General features: G+C 43.9%; 1 protein-coding gene across 1 annotated transcript in view; it reads left to right on the top strand.

Moving 5' to 3' along the window:
• The first annotated feature begins 319 nt into the window (after nucleotides 1-319).
• Nucleotides 320-26,266, top strand: part of pstpip2 (proline-serine-threonine phosphatase interacting protein 2) — a 117,506-nt gene continuing 91,559 nt past the window's right edge. Inside the window, exon 1 of the mRNA XM_052010294.1 lies at nucleotides 320-546. Coding sequence (XP_051866254.1) covers nucleotides 514-546 — 33 coding nt within the window. The 5' untranslated portion in view covers nucleotides 320-513. The remainder of the gene's footprint in view (nucleotides 547-26,266) is intronic.

Raw genomic sequence — 26,266 nt, 5'->3', positions numbered from 1 at the left:
AAGTTTGGATCTGATTTTATCAACGTGTTTCTAACCTTAGTCAGAAAAATGGAAATGTCAATATGCTGTCTCAGACTGACTTTAAGATATTGCTGGGTTTGTACTGCAGCACCTTCACAAACTGCTGTAGCATGTGACCGCCTACAGCTACCCACTGCCCAAATAAGAAAGTCATTCCAGAGCTCAATGACATCCCTCACCCGACGGACAGAACATTTCCCAAGCGCAATAAAAATATCACGTGGATCAAAGCCAACCTGCTGCCGAATTGTCGCAGTGGGCGTTAGGACCCGGAGGAATCCCTCGTGTGTGGGTGTTCTCTGGTTGAGTCCGAGAGCCGGTGAAGGAACTGAGAGTGTGGGAAGCTGGCGGGTGGTGAGCGATAGAGTTGGGGGGGGGGGACAGGACAGGACAGGACACCACAGCAGGGCAGGGCACGGCACGGCACGGCACGGCACGGCACGGCACGGGACAGGCGGCCGGAGCAGCACAGGCTTCGCACCTAGCGACAAGATGAAGGAGTCACGCTTCAGGGACAACTTCTGGGTGAGTGACTGAGGGTGCCGGAGGGGTGAGGGGCGGGCAGGGTGCCTGAGGGCTGGTGTTGGAGGGCTGGGGGTCAGGGGAGGCCAGGGTGCCGGAGGGCTGGGGGTGAGGGGCGGGCTGGGTGCCGGAGGGCTGGGGATGAGAGGAGGGCAGAGTGCCGGAGGGCTGGGGGTGAGGGGAGGGCAGGGTGCCGGAGGGCTGGGGGTGGAGGGGAGGGCAGGGTGCCGGAGGGCTGGGGGTGAGGGGAGAGGGGCGGGTTGGGGGTGAGGGGAGGGCTGGGGGTGAGGGGCGGGCAGGGTGCCGGAGGGCTGGGGGTGAGGGGCGGGCGGGGTGCCGGAGGGCTGGGGGTGAGGGGAAGGCAGGGTGGTGGAGGAGTGAGGGGCGGGCAGGGTGCCGGAGGCTGGGGGTGAGGGGTGGGCAAGGTGCCGGAGGGCTGGGGGTGAGGGGAGGGCAGGGTGGTCGAGGGGTGAGGGCGGGCAGGGTGCCGGAGGGCTGGGGGTGAGGGGCGGGCAGGGTGCCGGAGGGCTGGGGGTGAGGGGCGGGCGGGGTGCCGGAGGGCTGGGAGTGAGGGGCGGGCGGGGTGCCGGAGGGCTGGGAGTGAGGGGAGGGTAGGGTGCTGGAGGGGTGAGGGGCGGACGGGGTGCCAGAGGGCTGGGGGTGCTGGAGGGGTGGGCGGGGTGCTGCAGGGCTGGGGGGTGAGGGGCGGGTGGGGTGCCACGGGGCGAGGGTGAGGTGAGGGCAGGGTGGTGGAGGAATGATGGGCTGGTGGGGTGCCGGATGGCTGGTGGTGATGGGTGTGCAGGCTGCCGGAGGGCTGGGGGCTGAGGGGAGAGTCGGGTGCTGGGGGGCTGAGGGGAGGGTCGGGTGTTGTGGGGGTGAGGGGCAGGTGGGGTGTTGCAGGGCTGGGGGTGAGGGGTGGGTGGGGTGCCACAGGGCTGGGGTGATGGGCAGCTCGGTGGGGGTGGGGCCTGGGGGTCGGGCAGTGGGGGTGGGAGCTGGGCAGGAAGGGAATGTGGCAGTGGGGTGGGAGCTGGGGGTCGGGCTAAGAGTGGCCGGACAGCGGGGTGAGGAGTGAGGGTCCGGGCAGGGAGGGGATGGGCACTGGGGCGAGGAGTGGGATTGAGGGCTGGGTAGGGATGGGTGAGGGTCTGTGCAGGGAGGAGATGGTACAAGAACAAGTAGTTGGGGAACAGGGAACGGAGTGGAGGGGCTCCAGAGCTAGGGGCGGGTGGGGAGCAGGGTTGGGTGGTGGAATGAGTCGGGGGAGATGGTGGGAGGTAGGATGTGGACAGTGGGGGTTAGGGTGGGGCTGGATACCCAGAGGCAGTGAATGTTAAGCTCTGTCTGCTGGGATTTTCAATCACTCCATCATGTGTTCGGGGCTTGAACGGATATAGTTTATGTGCCTGGGGTGGGGGAGATGGAGTGTATATGCCAGTATATTCCCTAATTCCTCCCTCCCTCCTTTGCACTCGCAAAGTATTTGCAGCATTTTGTTTTTTTTATATATCATTGTAGTTCCACTATGAAAGCAGATAATGTGAGCAGTGTATTAGTTCAATGGGTTTTAAATACATGAAAATACCAGAATATGGGCAGTTCAGACACAAGCAGTTCTTTAAACTGTGGTAAGAGGTGCAGGCAGGCAACAGACAAAGTTTCACGTCAGTGATTCTTCATTGAAGGCAAACATGGGTTCCTTGGAATCAGATCAGAGAATTTGTAATGGGGAATTAGAAAGTAGAAGAGTAATTTAAATAATTTCCTTGTATCTGTCTTCATGGAAGAACTCTCAAAAATCCTGCCAGAAATATTAGAGAACCAAGCATCCAGAAGAATGAGGAACTAAGAAAAATGTACTTGTGTAAAAATAGTATTAGTGAGATTGGTGAGATTAAAAGCTGATGACCTGTATCCTGAAGTTTTGGTTATAGAAGTAATCACTACTGTGGTTATTATCTTCCAACATTTTATAGACTCTGGAATTGTTCCTTTCGATTGGAGGGTAAATGTGATGTCCTTATTTAGGAAAATGGGGGAGAAAGAAAAGAGGAAACATTGGACCTGTTAGTATGGAAAGTGCTGGAATCTATAATAAAGGATGCAATTACTGGATACCTTGAAATGAATAATAGAGTTGAGCAGAGTCACCATGGATTTATGGAAAGGAAAATTGCATTTGACTAACTTATTAGAGTTCTTTGAGAATGTGAGTAGTACAACACACGGGTAAGTTAGAGGATGTAGTGTATTTGGATTTTTGGAACACTTTTGGTCAGGAGGTTGGTCAACAAGGTTAGGGTACGTGGACTGATGGGCAATATACTGGCCTAGACAGAGAATTTGATTAGCTGACAGAAAGCAAAGAGTAGAAATGAACAAAATCCATTTTCAGGTTGGCAGGCTGTGACTAGTGCAGGACAGCAGGAATTGGTGATCATCCGTGATTGAGGGGAGCAAATGCCATATTGCTGATGCTACAAGATTAGGTGGGTGGTGAGTAGGGAGATGATTTTACAGGGATAGACAAGTTGAGTGAGTAGGCAAGAACATGACTATGTTTAAAAAAAATGTAAAATTCACTTTGAATAAAATAGAAAAGCAACTTTTTTTTAAAATGGTGAATAATTGGGAAAGATTGTTCTAAGAAACCTAGGTGTGCTCGTACACAGGTGACTGAAGACCATTTTGGAGGTGCAGCAAGCAATTTGCAAGGCAAATGATATGTTGGTCTTTATTATGAGAGGATTTGAGTACATGAGTAAAGGTTTTACTGTAATTTATATAGGGCCTTGGTGAGACCATACCTGGAGCGTTGTGTGCAGTTTGGGTCTTTTGACCAAAAAAAGATACACTTGCTATAGAGGAAGTGCAAAAAAGATTTGTCACGTTGGTTTCCCATGATGGCAGATTTGCCATATGAGGAGAGATCAAGTAGAGGAGGCCCGAATTCTCTCAAGTTTAGAAGGTTGAGAGGTGACACCTTTGAAACTTGCAAAGTTCTTACAGAGCTCGACAGGCTGGATGCAGGGAGGATGCCTAGAACCAGAGGTCACTGTGTCTGAATTAAGCCTTTTAGGACTAAAATGGGGAGAAATTTTTTCACACAGAGAATGGTGAATTCTCTACCCATGAGGGCTATGGAGGCTCAGTCATTATATTCATTCAAACAGAGATTGATTAAAAAGGGAATTAAGGGTTCTGAGGATAGTGCTGGAAAATGGAATTGAAGATGATCAGCCACGATCTTGATTATGGTCAGACCTGATTCAAAGGGCCAAGTGGCTTACTAGTTTTTATGTCCATACCTGCAGATTTTTGAGAGAGACATTCAGATCTGTTTGAATCTATTTTCACCTTGTGGACTGTGATTTGGGCACTGGAGAGGAAAAGTGCCATTTAAAGTGTGTGAAAAGAAATGATGGGAGAAGTCCTAAATTGAATAAGCAGCAGTTTGCTGCCCCATCCATGTGAATTATGATTCTTTGTGCCTTGATAATGTCAAGGTTTGCAATTCATGAGCAGCTCCGCAGAGTATGAAATTATTTTTAGAAAGCGTGTACCTGGACGGATGCAGACAGCAGCCTCTCCATTGTTGCCTTATGGGAGTGAACCACCATATTTTTTCCTCCTTTTACCTCTGCTGTTGCTTCCAGATTGTGCCACATTGTTCTCTAGTCAGTGCATTACCATAATGAAAATCTTCTGGTGTGTGACCTTCACCATCTTCTGGCGAGAGCATGTTGAGTCCTATCCACACTGCAATGCAAATCTTCTGTACTGTGCACTCTACCTTCCTCTGGCTTGTGTAGTTACAGGATTCACCCTTCCAGTCATGACTTACTGCTCTGATGGCTACTTGGGAGAGGCTGTGCTTTAGAATCCTTGCTGGGAGAAGTTAAGGTTCAGTAAATGGAGGTGTGTTGTCAGATCACTGACTTGCCTCGGTGTGTACAAGCACTTTATTTCTGTAGTCTGTATTGTTAAATTAACAGTTAATTAATGTGAACGCATCAGTGGAACCACGAGGAAGCCTTTATAAAATCTAATCTTGGTTGCCAGATATACATGGGTGGAGGTAAACTTAGCTTGAATATGACATCAGGTGACATTAGACCTGAATCTCATACATAGATGGGATTTGGTAAATTGAGTTATCACACGTGGAGAGTGGGTTGTAAGGTTGGGTTGAAATGAGTTTCTACTGCAAAAAATATTAAGAGATGAAGTTTACTTGTGGCTTGACATTCTTGACCTGTAAATCATGACTGGAAGGGTGAATCCTATAACTATGCAGGCCAGAGGAAGGCATAGTGCAGAGTACAGAAGATTTGCATTCTTTCTTGTACTGTTGTTGCATGCAGTATTGTAATCTATTTTGGAGCAATATTTTCTTTAATAGTAAACTGATTCATAGAATACACAACTGCTTTCTGCAAGCTACAAGATCTCTAAGGAAAGCAACTTCAGAGCAAATACTGGGATAAGGGAAAGAAGTTTATTCACAAATTCAGGATGCCCCAAAATATGTACAGCTAATTAAGTATTTTGTTTATGTGGTAGTTACAATTGTGATGTAGGCAATCTTTTTTTTTGGAACAACAAAATTCTACTGGCAGCTGTGAGATATTCACCATGATTCATTTTTATTCTTGCTTGTTGAAAGTTTGCACTTTGAGTTTTAATCCTGCCCTGCTGTGAGTAGGTCCATTGTATATTTTTGTCTGTTATCAAGATTTTTAAATAGAAATCCTGTCTACTCTATATTAGATGTAAAAGAACACATGACACTAATATTGGAGAAGAAACCAAAATCACCCTGGTTTTCTGGTCAATATATATCTCTTAATTAACATCACTAAAATAGTTTATTTGGCCTTCCATCAGAGGTGAGAACTTGTGTTGAAAGTTGGCTATTGCATTTTCTACCTTATGACACAAACTATGCCTTAAAAATACTTCTTGGCTGTAAAGTGTGTCAGGATATCCTGAAGGCTTGAAACTTCTACATAATGGTAATTTTTATATAAATTCCTTAGTGGCCAGTTTAGACCTTGAGCATTAATCGGCCATATATTCACCTTCACGATGATCTGAGCTTTGGGAAATAAATTCATAAGGGAAAAGAAGATGATGAAATTATATAATGCAGCACATGCCCAAAAATTAATCTGTTACCACAACATGCCATGAAATGGTCTAAGGACATAGTGAGTTCTTATACAAGTGGCAACCAAGTTGATTTGTTCTTGAGGTTGGAAATGAATATGTGGAAAAAAAATTGTAGTGGTTGACATTCTGTCTGGTGGAATTGATCCTGATAGTGGAATTTACAACAGAAATCAGCTTGGTGTGCAGCAGTCATACTGCTGTCCTTTTGGAACCTCCACCCCACCACACTACATCTGATTAAACTGAATGCTCAAATATTCTAATTCAGTAGAGGAACAAAAATGCAAATGAGGAGCTTTTTTTTATATCTGTGTAGTTTGGTTATCTGTGGATAGAAGCATTGCCAAGCATTTCTTTAGTCTATTCGCCAAAGAAGTCTGTTTGTGTAGAAGAGAGGAAATAAAGGACACAGGATCTTTGTTTTAGATTTTTGTTTGGATCTATTGGGAGTGCTTTTGTCTAAAATGTGACTTTGGTTATGGATCAGATCTTGAAAGAGATGGCTCCAGTATGGTAGTGAAGCTGTTGTAAATGGGAGATTTTGAGTGTTCAAAACAACTCTGCGGTTTGCAGTTACGGCTTCTTGCAGTAGAGGGAAAATGTTTGATTGGTTCCCTCTTGGTGTGAGGGAGCAATAACTGCAAGATACAAAGCCGTTTAGTTTTTTTAAAAACAAACCAACAAATTTCCTCTAATTGTTCACATCCATGGCTGAATTGCCCTTGAGTAGGTGAAGAGTGACAAGTGTGTGGACTAGTAAATTGGTTTATTATTGTCACGTGTACTGAAGTACAGTGAAAAACTTGCTTTGCATGCCACCAATACAGATAATTTCATTACAACAGTGCACCGAGGTAGTACAAAGGAAAACAATAACAGAATGCAGAATAAAGTGTCTACAGTTACAGAGAAAATGATTGCAGGTTAGACAATAAGGTGCAAGGCCATAACGAGGTCGATTGTGGGGTCAAGAGTCCTAAGGCAGATTGTCAGTCACATTGCAACCTGGGTTCAATTCTGCCGCTGTCTGTAAGGAGTTTGTACGATCTCCCTGTGTCTGCGTGGGCTTCCTCCGGGTGCTCCAAAGACGTACAGGTTAGGAGCTGTGGGCATGCTATATTGGTCCCAGAAGAGTGGCGACACTTGCGGGCTACCTCCCAGCACATTCTCAGTAACGCAAAAGACGTATTTCACTGTGTGTTTCGATGTACATGTAAACTAATAAATAAATATCTTGTCTTGTTCTTGCATTGTTATGGGTCTGGTGGTGTTTAGGCCAGTACAGATTCATTTCGTGAAGAGCATTAATGAATTAGATAGATTTTAATGGTAAGTCTCATGGAGAAACATTACTAATGGCCTCCTGCATTTGAATTATTTAACTAACTGAAGTTAATTTCGCCAGGGGCATGCCGGGATTTGTACCCTGTCTCTGAACTTTAGTACAGGGCTCTTGATCACCAGTTCTGTAACTTAATCCCTATACTACCATTCCCAATAACAGTGTACATAATAATACCATACACCATCCATAGTAAATTACGTTAACCTGCAAATCAAACAAAAATGTTGTTGCCATGAATCTGAAACCAACAGTGGTGGAAACATTCAGCAGATCAGATGCTGCCCAGTCATTGTGAAACATGCTAGAATGTGTTTCTGGTGCTGTGATAGCAGTATTTCATCCTTCAACTAGTACAGGAACAAGAAAAACATTTGCTGACATGAGTAGAAATAACATCTTGGGACAAAGCAGTGAACTCAGTGGGTCTGGAATCTGCAGAAAAGTGATGTAAGTGTGACAAGGTTTGAGATTATACATGAAATGAATGCAGACATCTCGAACTTTCTGGCTGCTCTTCACTAGAAATTTCCTGACTGAGTTCTGTGTTTGGATGTTGTTTGGTGACCAACAGCCAGATAGTTCCCCAGCATTTTTATGGGGGAATCTGCCTGCTGTACTGGCATAGATATAGGAAGTCCATCCTCTTCTATGGAGGAGGACTGGGGTGAGGGGCAGAGATACCTCCTTCCCATTTTGATGTAGTTAATGTACTCTACCTCCTATACACTCATGACTGCATGGCCAGATTCTGCTCTGACTCTGTCTATGAGTTTGCAGATGATACCACCGTAGTGGGCCATATCTCAAATAATGATGAGTCAAAGTACAGGAAGGAGATAGAGAGCTTAGTGACATGGTGTCATGACAACAACCTTTCCTTCAATGTCAACAAAAACAAAAGAGTTGGTCATTGACTTCAGGAAGGGAAGCGGAGCGGAGGCTAAAAACATTTAGCATGTCCCCTTTGACATTCACCAATTTTTATCGATGCATCCTGTCTGGATGTATCACGGCTTGGTACGGCAACTGCTCTGCCCAGGACCGCAAGAAACTGCAGGGAGTTGTGGACACAGCCCAGCGCATCATGGAAACCAGTCTCCCCTCCATGGATTCTGTCTATACATCTCACTGCCTCGGTAAAGCAGCCAGCATAATCAAAGACCCTACCCACTCATTCTCTCTTCTCTCCTCTCCCCTCCCATCGGGCATAAGACATAGGAGCAGAATTAGGCCCATCGAGTCTGCTCCGGCATTCGATCATGGCTGATTTACTTTTCCCTCTCAACCCTATTTTCCTGCCTTCTCCCCGTAACCTTTGATGCCCTTACTAATCAAGAACTTATCAACGTCCATTTTAAATATACCCAATGACTTGGCCTCCACAGCCATCTGTGGCAATGAACTCTACGGATTCACCAGCCTCTGGCGAAAGAAATTCCTCCTCATCTCTGTTTTAAAGGGACGCCCTTCTGTTCTGAGGTATTCAGTAGGTTTCAATGAGATCCACCCCCCCCCCCCCACCCCTTCCTCCTCCTAAACTCTAGCGAATACAGGCCCAGAGCCATCAAGCGTTCCTCATATGTTAACCTTTCATTCCTGATATCATTCTTGTAAACCTCCTCTGGACTCTAATGCCAGCACATCCTCCTTTGGATATGGAGTACTGTGAGCAATTTTGGGCCCCAAATGTGGTCTGATCAATGCCTTATAAAGCCTCAGCTTTTATATTCTAGTCCTCTCGAAATGAATGCTAACATTGCATTTGCCTCCTTACTACCGATTCAACCTGCAAATTACCTTTTAGGAAATCCTGCATGAGGACTCCCAAGTCCCTTTGCACATCCAATTTCTGAACTTGCTCCCCATTTGGAAAATAGTCTGTGCCTTTACTCCTCCTTCCAAAGTGCATGACCGTACGCTTCCCTATGCTGTATTCCATCTGCCACTTCTTTGCCCATTCTCACAACCTGTCGAAGTCCTTCTGCAGGCTCTCTGCTTCCTCAACATTACCTGCCCCTCCACCTATCTTTGTATCATCTGCAAACTTGGCCACAAAGCCATCAATTCCTTCATCCAAATCGTTAAGATATAATGTGAAAAGTAACAGAACCAACACCAACCCCTGCGGAACACCACTTGGCACCAGCAGCCAACCAGAAAAGGCCCCCTTTATTCCCATTCTTTGCCTTCTGCCAGTCAGCCAATCTTCTATCCATGCTCATACATTTCCTGTAATACCATGGGCTTCTATCTTGTTTAGCAGCCTCGTGCGACATCTTGTCAAAGGCCTTCTGAAAATTCAAGTAAACAACATTCACTGACTCTCTCCTTTGTCTACCACGCCTGTTACTTCCTCAAAGAATTCCAACAGATTTGTCAGGCAAGATTTCCCCTTAAGGAAACCATGTTGACTTTGGCCTATTTTATCATGTGCTTTCAAGTACCCTGAAACCTTATCCTTAGTAGTGGACTCTAACATCAGAAGATACAAAAGCCTGAAAGCACGTACCACCAGGCTCAAGGACAGCTTCTGTTCCACTGTTAAAAGACTATTGAATGGTTCCCTAGTATGATAAGATGGACTCTTGACCTCACAATAAGACCTTCCTGTTATGACCTTGCACCTTATTGTTCACCTGCACTGCACTTTCTGTGTAGCTGTTACACTTTATTCTGTATTGTTTTACCTGTATACTGCATGCAACAACAGTACAAGAAAGAATGCAAATCTTCTGTACTCTGCACTATGCCTTCCTCTGGCCTGCATAGTTATAGGATTCACCCTTCCAGTCATGATTTACAGGTCAAGAATGTCAAGCCACAAGTAAACTTCATCTCTTAATATTTTTGCAGTAGAAACTCATTTCAACCCAATCTTACAACCCACTCTCCATGTGTGATAACTTAATTTACCAAATCCCATCTTTGTATGAGATTCAGGTCTAGTGTCACTTGATGTCATGTTCAAGCTAAGCTTACTCCATCTGGCAACCGAGATTAGATTTTATGAAGTGTCAATGCACTGTGTAATGGATTGATCTGTATGAATGGTATGCAAGACAAGTTTTTCCACTGTACATGGTACAGTCACAATAATAAACCAATTCCAATAATGTCGTCCCAAACCATGATTTCCAATAAGTCCTGTTCAAATGCCCTGAAGCCATTAATGTTGCAAGGTGTTCTTCTACCTTGGCTTTGTCTCCCGATGCTGAGTCACAAAGAGAAATGGTGTTGAGATGCCAGAAGCATTTAATTGTTACGATAAGATATCTTTATTAGTCACATGTACATCGAAACAAGTTTGGTTGGAAGGATATTTGGATGATGTCTCTTTTAGGTTGCAAGCATATCACATAAAATTTGCAGATTTTGTGAAAGAAGAAACAGACATAATAAGCATTCAAATAGTTTTTCAGCTTCTTTGGTGGTGGGGTGGGGGGAAAACGAATCCTTTCCACGGTTTATTTGATTACCTGTTTACTATGTGGTAATGTTAGATACATGAAACTTAGATTATATTTTTAGAATTGCAGTTATCTTTTTGAAATTGAAGTTGTGGTTTTCTGATTGATTGATACGGCACTTACTACTGAGCGACAATCCACCTCCACTGGGTTGGATATTTAAAGTATCAATTCAAAATCACCCCTTGTGGTATTTTACCAGGATTATGTCTGTTTCAGGAAACCCTGGTGTTCCAGCACGCATCTGCTGCAATACAATGTTGTACAACCATTACAAAACATCTGTTTATCAGGGGTATACTTCCCTTTTGAGCAGTACCAGATATTCTGCTCAGTAAAGCATGCTCCCAGTCATGGTTTACTAAACCAGATTTTGCCGATTGACCACTTGATGCGCAAGATGTGACATGTTTAGAAAGGCATTGCAATAGTCCATAATGCATGCAATAGGTAGTCAATGATATGCTGGAGTTTGTGGCTAGGGGTCATTTTGGGGCCAGGGTGCATCACTCTGGGATTACTGCACCGATATTACACAAGTACTATCGAAATATCTTCAGCTGCTTCATCAACGACCATCCTTCAATGGTAAGGTCAGAAGTAGGAATGTTCGCTGATTGCACAATGTTCAGCCCCATTTATGACTTGGATAATGAAGCAGTCCACATCCAAATGCAGCAAGACCTGGACGATATCCAAGCCTGGGCTGATGGGTGGCAAGTAACATTTGTGCTAGACAAGTGCCAGGCAATGACTGTATCCAACAAGAGAAAATCCAGCTACCACCCCCTGTCATTCAATGGCATTACCAGAACTGAATCCCCCCACTATCAATATCCCAGGGGTTACCATTGATCAGAAGCTGAACTGGAGTAGCCGTTTACACTATGTGGCTACAAGAGCTGGTCAGAGGCTTGGAATCCTACTGCAAGTAACTCGCCTCCTAACTCCCCAAAGCCTGTCCACCATCTGCAAGGCTCAAGTCAGGATCATGATGGAACACTCTCCACTTAACTGGGTGAGTGCAGCTTCAACAACACCCAAGAAGCTCGACACCATGCAGCCTGCTTGGAAGGCACCCCATCCACATACATTCACAAAGACTCCTTAGACAGCTTCTCTAAACCCACCAGCTAGAAGGAGAAGAGCAGCAAAAGCACGGGAGCACCTCCACCTGGAGGTTGCCCCCGCAAGCCACACACCATCCAGATTTGGAAATGTATCACTGTTCCTTCACTGTCACTGGGTCAATGTCGTGCAACTCTCTCCTTAATAGCATCATGGGTGTATCCACACCTCAAGGACTACAGTGACTGAAGAAGGCAGCTCACCACCACCACCTCAAAGTCAACTAACGATGGGCAATTAAATGCTGGCTCAGCCTGCAAAGCCCACATCCCTTGAATGAATATTTAAAAAAAAGAGCATTGGAGTTAGGTAAGAAGGATGAAAAAAAAATTCCAGATGAAGGGTCTTGACCTGAAACAATTCCCTCTACAGAAGCTGCCTGTCTCGTTGAGTTCCTCCAGCAGTTTCTTGCTCCAGATTCCAGTGTCTGCATGAAAATAATAAATTTGGATTACTTTTTAATAAACAACACACAAAGATTAAATTAGCAGCATCAAAGCATCATGTTGAACATTTAGACAAAAATAGGCCATTCACTACATCTGGTCTGTGCTGAGGTTTGTATTCTTTACAAGTCTCCATGTCTACCCAGATGTATATTTAAAGATTTTTATCAAGTCACGCTTGGGATTTCTTTCTCCACCCTTTTTGATCCTACTTGATGGTCATAATCTCTCATTCTGGTATCTTCCTGTAAAATTTTTTCTAGGCTGTCCTCGATGGTTCAAAGTCCTTATTTAATAGTATAAATGGTAGAATTTTGTCCAATATTCTCAGTGTAGCTTGAACAGGCTCCAGTACAAGTTTAAGATAACTTCAACATTTTTGAATTCCTAAGACATAAATCCGATTATTTGTTCACATTTTCAACTGCTTTGCCAACCTGCAAAGCTGCTTTGAATGGTTTGACTACCTATATTCCTGGCTCACTTTGCTCTTTCACCATATTCAGTTTTCTGTTTTTTTTTCAGGTATAGGTAATGTGTTTGTTTTTCTCTCGTTAAAGTTCCTCACTTCACAATTTTCTGTGTTAAAGCTCACATCCCACTGACCAATGTGAAGTTCTCAAATCTTCCTCCTTCAAGTGAGTTTTATTCCCTGATTTGATATCTCTTACAAACTTTGATGCTGAGTTACTTATTTCTGAGTCCAAATCATTAATACAAATTGGAGTTTGCAGTGAATCCTTCCTAAATCCCACTTTGTACCTTCCTTCAATCTGAATAACTATCTTCAACTCCTTCTGTGTGCTTACCATATTAGCCAATTTGCTATCTATCAATCTGCTTATTTCCCCATCTATGTTGAGCCACTATTGACCTTGTCAGAAAATGTTTTGAGAAGCCAATTATATTGCATCTACTGCTTTTCTATTGCTGTGAGAAGTTTTGTTAGTTAAGCCTGCTCTTCTACAGGTAATGCTCTTCTACAGGTAATGCTCTTCTACAGGTAATGCTCTTCTACAGGTAATGCTCTTCTGTCACTCTTAATGTAGTTTCTCATATCACTGGTTAGGATATTTAGAATTTGGGGGAGGGTTCATATTCGTAAAGTAAGGGGTCATACATTCAGATGGAAGATTTCTTCTACCAGAATGTAACAAACCTTTTGGAATTCTCAGACACCATGAGGGTTGTGTGGGCTTAGATGCTGAATATATTCAGGACTGAGATCAACATTTTTTTTTGATATTAAGGATATCAAGCGATTATGGGGTTAGTGTGGGGAAATTGGAGCTGAGATGAGAGATCAGGTGTGATCTTACTGAATGGAGGACAGCCGTGAGGGGCCAAGAGGCCTAGTCATAGAGGTGTAGAGTGATACTGCATGGAAACAGGGCCTTTGTCCCAACTTGTCCACGCCGACCAAGCTGCCCATCTAAGCTAGTCTCATCAGCCTGCATGTGGCCCATATCCCTCTAAACCTTTCCTATCCATGTACTTATCCAAATGACTTTTAAATGTTGTTAATGTACCTGCCTCATCTACTTTCCCTGGTAGCTCGTTCCACTTACTCACCACCCTTGGGTCCCTCAGGTCCCTGTTAAGTCTTTCCCCTCTCACCTTAAACCTATGCCCTCTTGCTTTTGATTCCGTTTCCCTGGGAAAAGGACCATGTGCGTGCACCTTATCTATGCCCCTCATGATTTTATACACCTCTTGTTTCTATTTCATTTGTTCTTCAGCTGATTTAACTTTGGTTGCCAGGTTTTGTTCCGTCCCTTTTGTCTATAGGAACATTACTTACGAACTTGTGAATTTCAATCCCTCTGAGCTAAAGTGCAACGTTACTTTAGCCTTTTTATTGTTCATGTACTTGGCTTTAAATACTTCACATACTTGGATATTTGAGACCATTTGTTCCCACACAGACCCTAATCTCTCACTAGTTTGATTTTCTCTAATCCAAAATGGATGACCTTAAACTCTCTGTCACAGTTATTTTCCACTTGTTTTCAGTGCAGGTCATTCTGCAGCTTCCTTTTCCCATCCACTCACCTTCCGTGACTGTAACCTTGGATAATCATCTGTCTCTTCTTGTATTCAAGTTGTTTACCACTGATTTTCTCTGTAGTCAATAAATCAACAGGGCTTAAGTGACTTATGGTGAACGTATTTAACAACATTGTGGTAATACCAGTTTATTTATGTGTCCTCTACATGAATAATGTCACTTGGTGATATTCTAATGTTTTTTGGGATTAGAAGAAATTTTCCAGCAATGAGTAACCTAGGTACACAAAGAAAAGCTCAAAGACCAGTTGCCCACAAGGTGTAAGCTTCAAAGGTTTGATTGATTTAACACCAATTAATCCTTGTCTCTTGATAACTGGGGGATTCATCAGACCCCTTCCTGTTTGTTGTTTGAGATGGCAGGGAATGTTGCTCAGATCAGGTTCCATGTGAACATTTTGCAACATTTGTGATGGAGATTGTGAGGGATGTCTTGGATCAAGTTGTATGATGTTGGGAGATGGTGACCAAAGATAGTATCTATTGTGGGGGTCATAGTCCTAGAGTTTTACAGTATGGATGTAGGCCCTTCAGCCCACTGAGTCCATGCCAACCATAAAGCACCCATTTATCCTACACATCCCATTTTATTCTCCCCATGTTCCCATCAACTCTTCCCAGATTTTCTCTCGCTCTCTTGCACCAATTTACAGTGGCCAATTAATCTACCAACAGTGGGGTGGAGGAATCTGAAAGCTTTTGTGGGTTACAGGAGGTCCAAAATATGGAAAAGGGAGTTGATGGAAGATTGCAAGTTGGGGCAAATTGAGATTGTTTTCCCTGAGAGGTCAAGGAAGCACTCCTGGTTTTGGTCCTACTGGGTCAAGCAGCTGTTGCCTCCTTTTAGCTGGCAGACTGCGAGATCCTGGGAACACTGGATAACAAAGGCACCTATGTCAGACTTCTATTTATTGACTATAGCTCTGCCTTAAACCATAATTCCAAACAAACTCATTTCCAAATCCTAGACACAAGACCCAGCACTCCCCTCTGCAACTGGATCATTGATTTCCTGACCAACAGACCACAATCAGTAAAGATGGGCAGCAACACCTCCGCCATGATTATCCTCGACATTGCTGCCCTACAAAGCTACGTCCTCAACCCCCTACTTTAATCCCTGTACACTCGTGACTGCATGGCCAGACACTGCTCTAAATCCATCTACAAGTTTGCAGATGACGTAACTGTAGTGGGCTGGATCTCAAACAACAACAAGACGGTGTATGGGAAGGAGATGGAGATCCTAGTGTCATGGTGTCAAGACAACAAATCTTTCCCTCAATGTCATCAAAACAAAGGACCTGGTCATTGACTTCAGGAAGGGGGGGGGTGGGTTTGGTGGAGCACATGCCCCTGCATGTATCAATGGTACTGAGGTGGAGTGATTGAGAGCTTCAAGTTTCTAGATGTAAATGTCACCAATAGCTTGTGCTTGTCCTTGTCCAACCATGTAGATGCTATGGTCAAGGAAGCACACCAGCGCCTCTACCTCCTCAGAATGCTAAGGAAATCCAGCATGTCCCCAATGGTAGGCTGCTCTGGAAGGTTAGATCACATGGAATCCAGGGAGAGCTGGCTAATTGAACACAAAATTGGCTTGATGGTAGGAAGCAGAGGGAGGAAGGTTGTTTCTTGGACTGGAGGCCCGTGACTAGTGGTGTGCCGCAGGGGTCGGTGCTGGGCCCACTGTTGATTGTCATCTATATCAATGATTTGGATAAGAATGTTCAAGGCATGGTTAGTAAATTTGCAGATGACACTAAAATAGGTGGTGTAGTAGGAATGAAGGTTATAAAAATATTACAGGGGGATCTTGATCAGCTGAGTACGTGGGCTGAGGATTGCCAAATGGAGTTTAATTTGGACAAGTGCGAGGTGATGCATTTTGGAAAGTCAAATCCAGGTAGGACTTTGACAGTGAATGGTGGGGCCCTGGGGAATGTTGTAGAACAGAGGGATCTTGGAATTCATGTACATAGTTCCCTGAAAGTGGAATCACAGGTAGACAGGGTGGTGAAGAAGGCTTTTGGCAAGCTGGACTTCACCAGTAAGGGCATTGAGTATAGAAGTTGGGAGGTCATGGTTGTACAGGATACTGGTGAGGCTGCACTTGGTGTATTGTGTTCAGTTTTGGTCGCCCTGCTATAGGAAAAATGTTATTAAACTAGAAAGAGTGCAGAAAAGATTTACAAGGAAGCTGTCATAACTTGAGGGACTAAGTTACAGGGAGAGGTTGGACGGGGTAGGACTTTATTCCTTAGAGTGTAGGAGACTGAGAGGTGATCTTATAGCGGTGTATAAAATCATGAAGGACATAGGGTGAATGCACTCAGTCATTTTCCCAGGGTTGGGGAATCGAGAACTAGAGGGCATAAGTTTATGGTGAGCAGGAAAGATTTATGAGGAACTTGAGGGGCAACTCTTTGACACAAAGGGTGGTCAGTGTACTGTATGGAATGAGCTACCGGAGGAAGTGGTTGAGGCAGGTGCATTAACAACATTTAAAAGTCAGTTGGACAGGTACATGGATAGGTAAGGTTTAGAAGGTTATTGGCCAAACTCTGGCAAATGAGACTAGCTTGGGTGGGGCATCTTGGTTGGCATGAACCAGTTGGGCCAAAGGGCCTGTTTCTGTGCTGTATGACGCTCACCAATTTTTTATAGATACACCATAGAGAGCATTCTAAATGGATGCAACTTGGTATGGCAACTGCTCTGCCCAAGACTACAAGAAACTGCAGAGTTGTGGACACAGCTCAGCACATCACAAAAACCAACCTCCCTTGCAGTGACACTGTCTACACTTTCCGCTGCCTCGGGAAAGCAGTCAACATAATCAAAGACCCCTTACGCCGGGTCATTCTCTCTTCCTTCCCCCCCCCCCCCTTCCATTTGACAGAAGATACAAAAGCTTGAAAACATGCACCATCAGGCTCAAGGATGGCTGCTAGCCCACTGTTATCAGACACTTGAATGGACCTTTCATATGATAAAGATGAATTTTTGATTTCTGAGTCTACCTTATGGTCCTTGCACCTTATTTGTATACCTGCACTGCAGTTTCTCTGTAACTGCAACACTATATTCTGCATACTGTTATTACTTTACCCTTTGTATTGCCTCAATGTACTTGTGTCAGGAGTAATCTCTCTGGAAAGTTTTTCACTGTATCATGGTACATGTGACAATAATAAACCAATTCCAACCCAGCCCACGGACCTTAAATACAAATCAGTGATAATGAGGTCTACTCCTTAGTTGAATATTAGGATCCTGGGCCCTCCCCAGAGCAGATTAAAAGACCAATCCTGAACTGCCCTAATCAACTTGAAAGGAGAATATAGACTGTAGCTTGAAAATTCGCCATTTTTAAGGAATTTTGGTATTGGTTTATTATTGTCACTTGTACCGAGGTACAGTGAAAAACTTGTCTTGCAAACCAATCGTACAGGTCAATTCATTACATAGTGCAGTTACATTGAGTTAGTACAGAGTGCATTGATGTAGTACAGGTAAAAACACTAACAGTACAGAGTAAAGTGTCACAACTACGGAGAAAGTGCAGTGCAATAAGGTGCAAGGTCACAACAAGTGATGTGAGGTCATAGTCCATCTCATTGTAAAAGGGAGCCGTTCAATAGTCTTATCACAGTGGGGTAGAAGCTGTCCTTAAGTCTGGTGGTACATGCCCTCAGGCTCTTGTATCTTCTACCCGATGGAAGAGGAATTTGATCCCTTCCCTAAGTTTGTCACTCCCTGCTTGGACTGGGGACTGAATTAAAATTACCCCATCGTGCAGCCACGGATTTATGTTTGTCTCCTATCTCAGGCTGTTGTCTTTTTATTGGCGACTGTGCAGATGTTCCTATTCCAGCATAGGAACCAGTGTCCAAACTGTTGATTTTGCACAGTACCTCTTTTCCAACTTGGAATATCAGATGTACTGTTGGTCTTACTTTGACAGGGTATTAGGAATAGGAAATAAAAACTGAGGAAAAAAAACAATCAACATTTTGAGTTGAGACCCTTCATCTGGACTAGGTGAAGGGTGTTGACCCAAAATGTTGACTGTCCATTCCCCTCCACAGATGCTGCCTGACCTGCTGAGTTCCTCTAGCATCTTGTTTGTTGCTCCAGATTCCAGCATCTGCAGTCCCTTGTGTGTCTATCTTTCTAAGTAAATACCTGTGGACCAGGTAGATTTTTACAGCAGGCTAATAGTTCCACAATCGCCATTACTATTTCCTCCAGTGTTTTTGTTTCTTAGGCAAGGGTACAATGGTAATAACAATGGTTTACAAACTGGTAAACTCAGGAACCTCTGACCTGAGTTCAGATCTTGCCATTGGAACCTGATTCCTCTGTAATTTTAAAGAAAAAAACATAGTCATTAGTAATGATGACCATGAAACTACTGGGTTGTTGAAAAAGTTCCATATGGTTCAGTGATGTCCATCAGGAGAGGGAAACTGGTATTCTGAGCCAGTCTGGCCTATATGTGAACCACAGCCGTATAGTTGACTCTGAAATAGCCAATCTGTTCAGGGGCAATAAATTCTGGCCTTGCCTATGAACCAAAAAGAAAATTAAATAATTTAGATTTCTCTGATACCAAAGTCAGATTCAAGCACATGGTCTCAGATCAACTACCCAAGTCTATGGGCACTGGTTCAGTAACTGTTATGTTAGTTTAATTGGTTAATTTCCTTTTTATTAGAGCAGATTAGAGGATTTTTTATTTCTAACTCTGTGATTGCTTTCTGTGCAAACTGAAACACTGGCGCCTCCTGTATGTTATGAAGTGTCTGGGGCTGAGGGGAAGAGAGAGAATTGAGGGCGTGGGGTAGAGGGACTGAGGGAAAAGGGGGTGAGTGAAGGGAGAGGGGAGACTGACGGAGGCAGGTAAAGGAGGAAGAGGCTAAGGGAGAAGGAACTAAAAGGAGAAGGGATTCAGGGTAGAGGGTCTGAGGAACATTATGATTGTGGCTATGTCTGTGTGTTCAGAATGCTTGGTCCATGTGTGTGTGTCCATCCATATGTGTCTGTGTGAGGTTTGTGCAGCAGACCCTGGTCTCTAATTGTCTTTGATACCCCTGCCATTGGACCAAGCCTTCTCTCTGTCTAAACTGTGTGGCAGCTAGTGTACAATGAGCTTCCCACGTTAAAGAATTCACCCACAGGTATCTTCCACTCCTCAGAAGTGGAAACACATCATCTTTACCCCAGGGACTGCCAGAGACAAGGAGATCCAAAGAGGAATATGCTGTGAATTACGTTGCATAAGTGTGTGGTGGTAGTGTTTGAAGCCAAAATGATTTCTTCTGGAATTGTTTTAAATGTTGACAGTTGGCTTTGCAAATCAAACTGGACATTTTTTGTATCATAGGAGGTATAAATCAATGGGTATAAAGTAATAGGTTTCCATGCATAAGATGTATATAACTACTGCAGAAAATGAATCCGTACAGGCCTGCATGCCTATTATGTGACTGAGATCTGATTACTAGCACAGTCTTTATGGGCATGCCTTCACATTAAATGTGAAAGTAATACTCAGCTCATTGGGATGGATCTTTTCAAATCTGAAACCAATTAAATGGGCTGAAAGCTGGGTGTGGTGTGGTTAAGTGATTGGAAATTCTGTTTTGCAAGCTGTGTTACTTTGGAGCTATGAGGGGATGTCTAAGTCTGTAGGTAATTATGAACAGGACTAAACTAATTGCTTCAGGGCGGACTAAACTAATTGCTTCAGGGCTCAGTAATAAGAGTCCCTTATCGTATCGTAAACTAAACCAATCATAGTGTCGGTCAATTGTATTTATGGTTCCCTTGTCCAACCTTTTAGAGGGTGGTTCTTTGAAGAAACCAGTTATTTATTAATGGCATTTGGGGAATGTGTTGCTGCTCATTTGTTTTAAACAATGCAGGTAAAGTTGAAGTGAAAGAGACATTATTTGGCTAGTCTGGGCTCTGGGCAGCCTTTGTGTGTTTAGTTCTCTGTTATCAACATATAGACAATCTAATGATGCTTCATGCCCAAGCACAGTTGAGCAATTGCAAACAACCTCACTTTGTTGTAGACCAGGATTCTAAGTGAAATGGGTGGTAGAGTCACATCCTGATGGAAATCGGGTAGCTGGGACTATCCCTCAAGTAATACCAAAGCACAAAGTTGAGATTTTTTTTTACCTCTAGTTTTTACCTGTACTACATCAATGCACTCTGTTCTAACTCAATGTAACTGCACTGTATAATGAATTGACCTGTACGATTGGTATGCAAGACAAGTTTTTCACTGTACCTCAGTACAAGTGACAATAATAAACCAATACCAATCTATCTGACTTACTAAAAAGCTGTTTGATTGGGCAGTCTGAAAACAATGTGAATATCATCTGAACCTTTTTGTCCATTTGTATGAGAACATAAGAGGTAAGAAAAAGTCGGCCTTCGGGTCTTTTCTTTCTTTCCTCGAGGCAGATCTTTTACCTCGCCGCCACTTTTCAACACTACTCCAAAATCCTTGATTTCTTAAAGAATTGAACTTCATCGTTCTGTATTTTGAATGAACCTTCACAGCCTGCTAGGATAGAGAATTCCAAAAGTTTCCTCATCTCAGGCCAACAGATAGAAACATAGGAATTAGCTGGAGCCTGCTCTGCTTTTCAATACAATCATGGCTGATCATCCAAATTCAGTACCCTGTTCCTGCTTTCTTTCCGTATCCCTTGATCCCTTTAGTCACTGGAACTATACCTAACATCTCCTTGATATATTTAAGAATTTGACCTCAATTGTCGTCTTGTGGTAGAGAATTCCACATGTTCGCCACTCTGGGTGAAGAAATTTCTCCTCGGCTCAGTCTTGACAAGGTCCCACATGGGAGACTGGTTCAAAAGGTTGGGGCCCATGGGATCCAGGGCAAGTTGGTAAATTGGATCCAAAATTGGGTTGGCAATAGGAAACAGAAGATGATGGTAGAAGGTTGTTTTTGTGATTGGATGCGCTTGACTAATGGTATCTCACAAGGATCTGTGAATGACTTGGATGTGGATGTGGGAGGCAAAATCAGTAAGTGACGTGAAGATTGGCAGAGTTGTTGATGGTGTGGAAGGCGGTCTTGGACTGTAGAGAGAGATTGATGTGTTGATGAAACGGACTGAAAAAATGCAGATGGAGTTTAATCCAGACAAATGTGAGGTGATGCATTTTGGGAGCACCAGTGAGGTCAGGACATACACCGTGAATGGTAGGGTCTTGGGGAGTATTGAGGAACCTTGGAGTACAAGTCCATACAATCCTTGAAGGTGGCAACGTAGGTAGATAACATGGTTTGGAAAGCATGTGGGTTACCGGTGTTCATTAGTTGGGGCAATGAATACAGAGTAGGAAGGTTATGCTCTGACTTTAAAATCTTGGTCAGATCTCAGCTGGAGTATTACATCATCCTTTGTTTCCTATTGCCAACCCAATTTTGGATCCAATTTACAACTTTCTGGTCCCCATACTGTAGGAAGGATATGATGGCACTGGAGAGCACGCAGAGGAGATTCACCAGGATGTTGCCTGGGATGGAGTGTTTCAGTTATGGGGAGAGACTGGGGAAGCTGGGACTGTTCTCCCTGGAGTGGAGGAGGTTGGGATATGAGTAAAGCATTAAATATTTATGAGGGGTAAAGATAGAGTAGACTGCAGGAATCCACATATCAGAGATAGATAAAACTAGAGGACATAGAATTAGAGAAAAAGGAGAGGGATTTAGAGGGGATATGAAGTGGACCTCCTTCACCCAAAGAGTGGCAATTACATGGAACGTACTGCCAGAGAGAGTGGTTGAAGCTGTGTTGCTGACAGCATTTAAGAAGCAGTTAGATGAGCACTTGAATCGCTTAGGCATAGAAGACCCAAGTGCTGGGGATGCGATTAACATGGATGGGCGTCCACTGGTCAGCATGGACTAGTTGGGCTGACTGGCCTGATTCCATGCTGTATGATTCTAAATAGCCTTCTCCCCTTCCTTAGGCTTTGAGCCCTGGTTCCTAACTTCCCCCAACATCAGGAACATTTTTCCTGCATCTGCTCTGTCCAGTCTTATCCAGATTTTAAAAGTTTCAATGAAGTTCCTATTCATTCTTCCAAACTCTAATGAATCTAAGCCCAATTGCCCCAATCTCTCCATGCGTCAGTCCTGTCATTGCATGAATCAGTTTAGTGAACCTTCACTGTACTCCCTTGATAGCAAGAATATTTTTCTCAGATAAGGAACCCCAAATTTCACACAATACTTAAGATGTGGTCTCCCCAGGATCCTGTACAGTTGCAATAAGGTATCCCTGGTCCTGCTCTCAGTTCCTCTTGCTATGATGGCCAAGGTACCACTTGCCGCCTTAACTGCCTGCATGCTTACTTTCATTGACTGTGCACAAGTTCACCTGGGGTCTTGTTGCACTTCTCCCTTCCCTTATCTACACTGTTCAGATAATAATCTATCTTCCTTGTTTTTGCCACCAATGTGGACAACCTCGCAATGTTACTGAATCTGCATTCTTCTCATGGCTCACACTCCTACCGAGCTTCGCATTGGCAAACCTTCAAATATCACATTTGGAGACATGAGACTGCAGATGCTGGAATCTGGAGCAACACAAAAAATGCTGGAGGAACTCGGCAGGTCAGGTAGCAGATGTAGAAGGAAATGGACAGTCAACGTTTCAGTCGAGACCCTTCATGTGGACTCAGTTATTCGCGTTCAAATATCACATTTTGTTTCCTCGTCTGAAGTAATATCTCATGAATTGCTGGCATCCAATGATTGAACCCCACGGTACACCCCTATTCACTTCCTGCTATCTGGAAAAAGACCTGTTTATTGCTGCTCTGTTTCCTGTTGGCCAACCAGCTGCCCATCTGTGGTAGTACGTTACCCCCAATCCCGTGCACTTTAATTTTGCTATTCATTTCCATTTTATTCTGAAATTGTGGCCCTGATCCCAGACTCTTCTGTCAGGGGAAACATCCTCCCTATATCTCGCCTGCCAAGCCCTTTCAAGATTTTATAAGTTTTGATGAGATCTCCTCTCATTTTTCTCAGCATCAAGGAAATGGAACCCCAGTCTATTCATTCTCTCCTCAAAAGGCAAATGCACTATTCAGTCTAATAAATTTTCACTGCACACCTTCTATGGCAAGTACATCCTTTCTTCAGTAAGGAAATGAAAACTGTGCACAGTGTTCCAAGTGGGGCCTCAGAAAGGTACCATGCAACTACAATATGACTTCCTTTCTCCAATCATCATACCATTCACCCTCCATATTGCCTGCTGCACTTGAATGTTGACCTGCAGTGACTTGTGTTACAAGTACACCCAAGTCTCTTTGAATATCAACATGATTCGATCTCTCACCATTTAGCAAACACTTTGCTTTTCTGTTGTGTTCAGCAAAATCACAATTTGCCACATTATTTTCCACCTACCATTTTCTCATCCACTCACTCAACATGTCCACTAACTTATCCCCCGAAGCCTCTTTATATCCTTTTCCGTAATTACAACTCTATCTGGTTTTCCGTCCTCATCCACCATTCCCTTTCTGTCTTTGAACATTAGTCATTTGATCATCCATGCCACCCACTGGATGTCTGCTGGCAGGTCCCAGCATGAATTGTCTCCATTTAGCAAGTGAATAGGCGTTGTGAGCACTGGGCAAGACTCCAAAGTGGCACCTTAATAAAACATGGATCTTCAGTTTATAAAGCACTCCTGAATGTGGCCATGATGAGCTACATTCACATTACCTTGTGCATCCCACTGTTGATGTATGGTGCATTCTATGTAACTTTAGAAGAAGCAGAGGCAACCTGCTCAACTCCACATCCTGATAGCTGAAATTGTTTTGGCTGGTGACCACAATGTGGAGATTGCTCTACCTGCACCAGGCCCTGGGGTGTTGGGCTGGTGGACAATGGCAAGAGATGGAAGTACTTCAAGGGTGTTCCCACTCTGATTTTTGCTTTTACCCTTGTACAGCCTCACTCTTACCAATCTGTGGCAGACCAGCTTGGATGAAGATCAATGTGTTGCAAGGTGCTTAGTGACAGAGGTATTAAGGTGAAAATTCTTTTCTCATGGCCTGTCTGGATTGATCTGAGATGGCCCACCTATTCATTCTTGCACTTGCCTGCACCACCCAATTCCCTTGTGTGTGACTTGTGCTCCTCCAGCCCCTTTGCTAGTGTGGAGAGTGTTTTCCTAGTCCCTGCTTATGTTGCTGATGAAACAGTAGCATCCTCCTATTAATAGGAAAATGTTAGAAATTAAAGATATTATAGCAGTGTACTTAGACAAATTCAAGGTAATCAACAAAGTCAACTTGATTTTGTGAAAGGGAAATCGTGTTTTTCCACTTTATTGAAGTTCTTTGAAGTAGCTGAGGTATGACCTTGTGTGGGAGGTTTATAAAATTATGAGGGGTACATAGTCACACTCCTTTTCCCCAGGGCAGGGAAGTCTAGAATTAGGGGACAACAGTTTAAGGTGGGGCGGCGAATTTAAAGGACATCTAAGCGGTAAGTTTTCCACACAAAAGGTGGTGAATATCAGGAATGCACTGCCAGAGGAGGTGGTAGAGGCAGCAACAATTACAAAGTTTAAAAGTGTTTGGATGTGTACTTGGATAGGAAAGTCCTAGAGGCATACAAGCCTAAAGTGGGCAAATGGGATTAGAGTAGATCAGCATCACATTTGGCATGGATTAGGACGGCTAAAAGGGCCCACTTCTGTGTTGTACATTTCTATGATTTTAAGTAACATGCAATGGATAAAGAGGAACTGATGCTATACTTAGATTTCCAGACGGCATCTGATAAGGTGTCACGTCAAAGGTGCACATCATGCAGAAAATAATAGCTCATGGTGTAGGAAGTAATACATTGGTGTTGAAAGAATGGCCAGTTATGTAAAAAGAAACAGAGTAGGCATAAACGAGTGTGTTTTCTGGTGGCAAATGTAATGAGTGGTATGCCAAAGGGATCAATGCTGGGGCCTCAACTTCTTACAATTTATTATTGGTATTGGTTTATTATTGTCACTTGTACCAAGGTACAGTGAAAAACTTGTCTTGCATACTGATTGTACAGGTCAATTCATTACACAGTGCAGTTACATTGAGTTAGTACAGAGTCCATTGATGTAGTACAGGTAAAAACAATAACAGTACAGTACAGAGCAAAGTGTCACAGCTACAGAGAGAGTGCAGTGCAATAAGGTGAAAGGTCACAACAAGGTAGATCGTGAGGTCAGAGTCCATCTCATTGTAAAAAGGAACCGTTCAATAGTCTTATCACAGCGGGGTAGAAGCTGTCCTTAAGTCTGGTGGTACGTGCCCTCAGGCTCCTGTATCTTCTACCCAATGGAAGAGGAGAGAAGAGAGAATGTCCCAGGTTGGTGGGGTCTTTGATTATGCTGGCTGCTTCACCAAGACAACGAAAGGTAAAGACATAGTCCAAGGAGGGGAGGCTGGTGTCCGTGATGTGCTGGGCCATGTCCACAACTCCCTGCAGTTTCTTGCGGTCCTGGGCAGAGCAGTTGCCGTACCAATCCGTGATACATCCAGATAGGATGCTTTCTATGGTGCACCAGAAAATGTTTGGTGAGAGTCAAGGGGGACAAACCAAATTTCTTTAGCCTCCTGAGGAAGTAGAGGCACTGGTGAGCTTTCTTGGCCGTGGCTTCTACGTGATTTGAGCAGGACAGGCTGTTGGTGATGTTCACTCCCAGGAACGAAGCTGTCAACCCTCTCGACCTCATCACCGTTGATGTAGACAGGTGCGTGTACACTGCCCCCTTTCCTGAAGTCAATGACCAGCTCTTTTGTTTTGTTGACATTGAGGGCAAGGTTGTTGTCATGACACCATTCCACTAAGCTCTCTATCTCCTTCCTGTACTCCGACTCATCGCTGTTTGAGATACGGCCTACAACGGTGGTATCATCTGCAAACTTGTAGATGGAGTTGGAGCAGAATCTGGCCACATAGTCATGAGTGTATAGGGAGTAGAGGGCTGAGGACACAGTCTTGTGGGGCACCAGTGTTG

This window comes from Pristis pectinata, chromosome 2 (genome assembly GCF_009764475.1).
Source record: "Pristis pectinata isolate sPriPec2 chromosome 2, sPriPec2.1.pri, whole genome shotgun sequence".
NCBI classification, from domain to species: domain Eukaryota; kingdom Metazoa; phylum Chordata; class Chondrichthyes; order Rhinopristiformes; family Pristidae; genus Pristis; species Pristis pectinata.
Note: the sequence above shows the minus strand (reverse complement) of the source record. Positions and strands in the feature narration are given on the sequence as shown.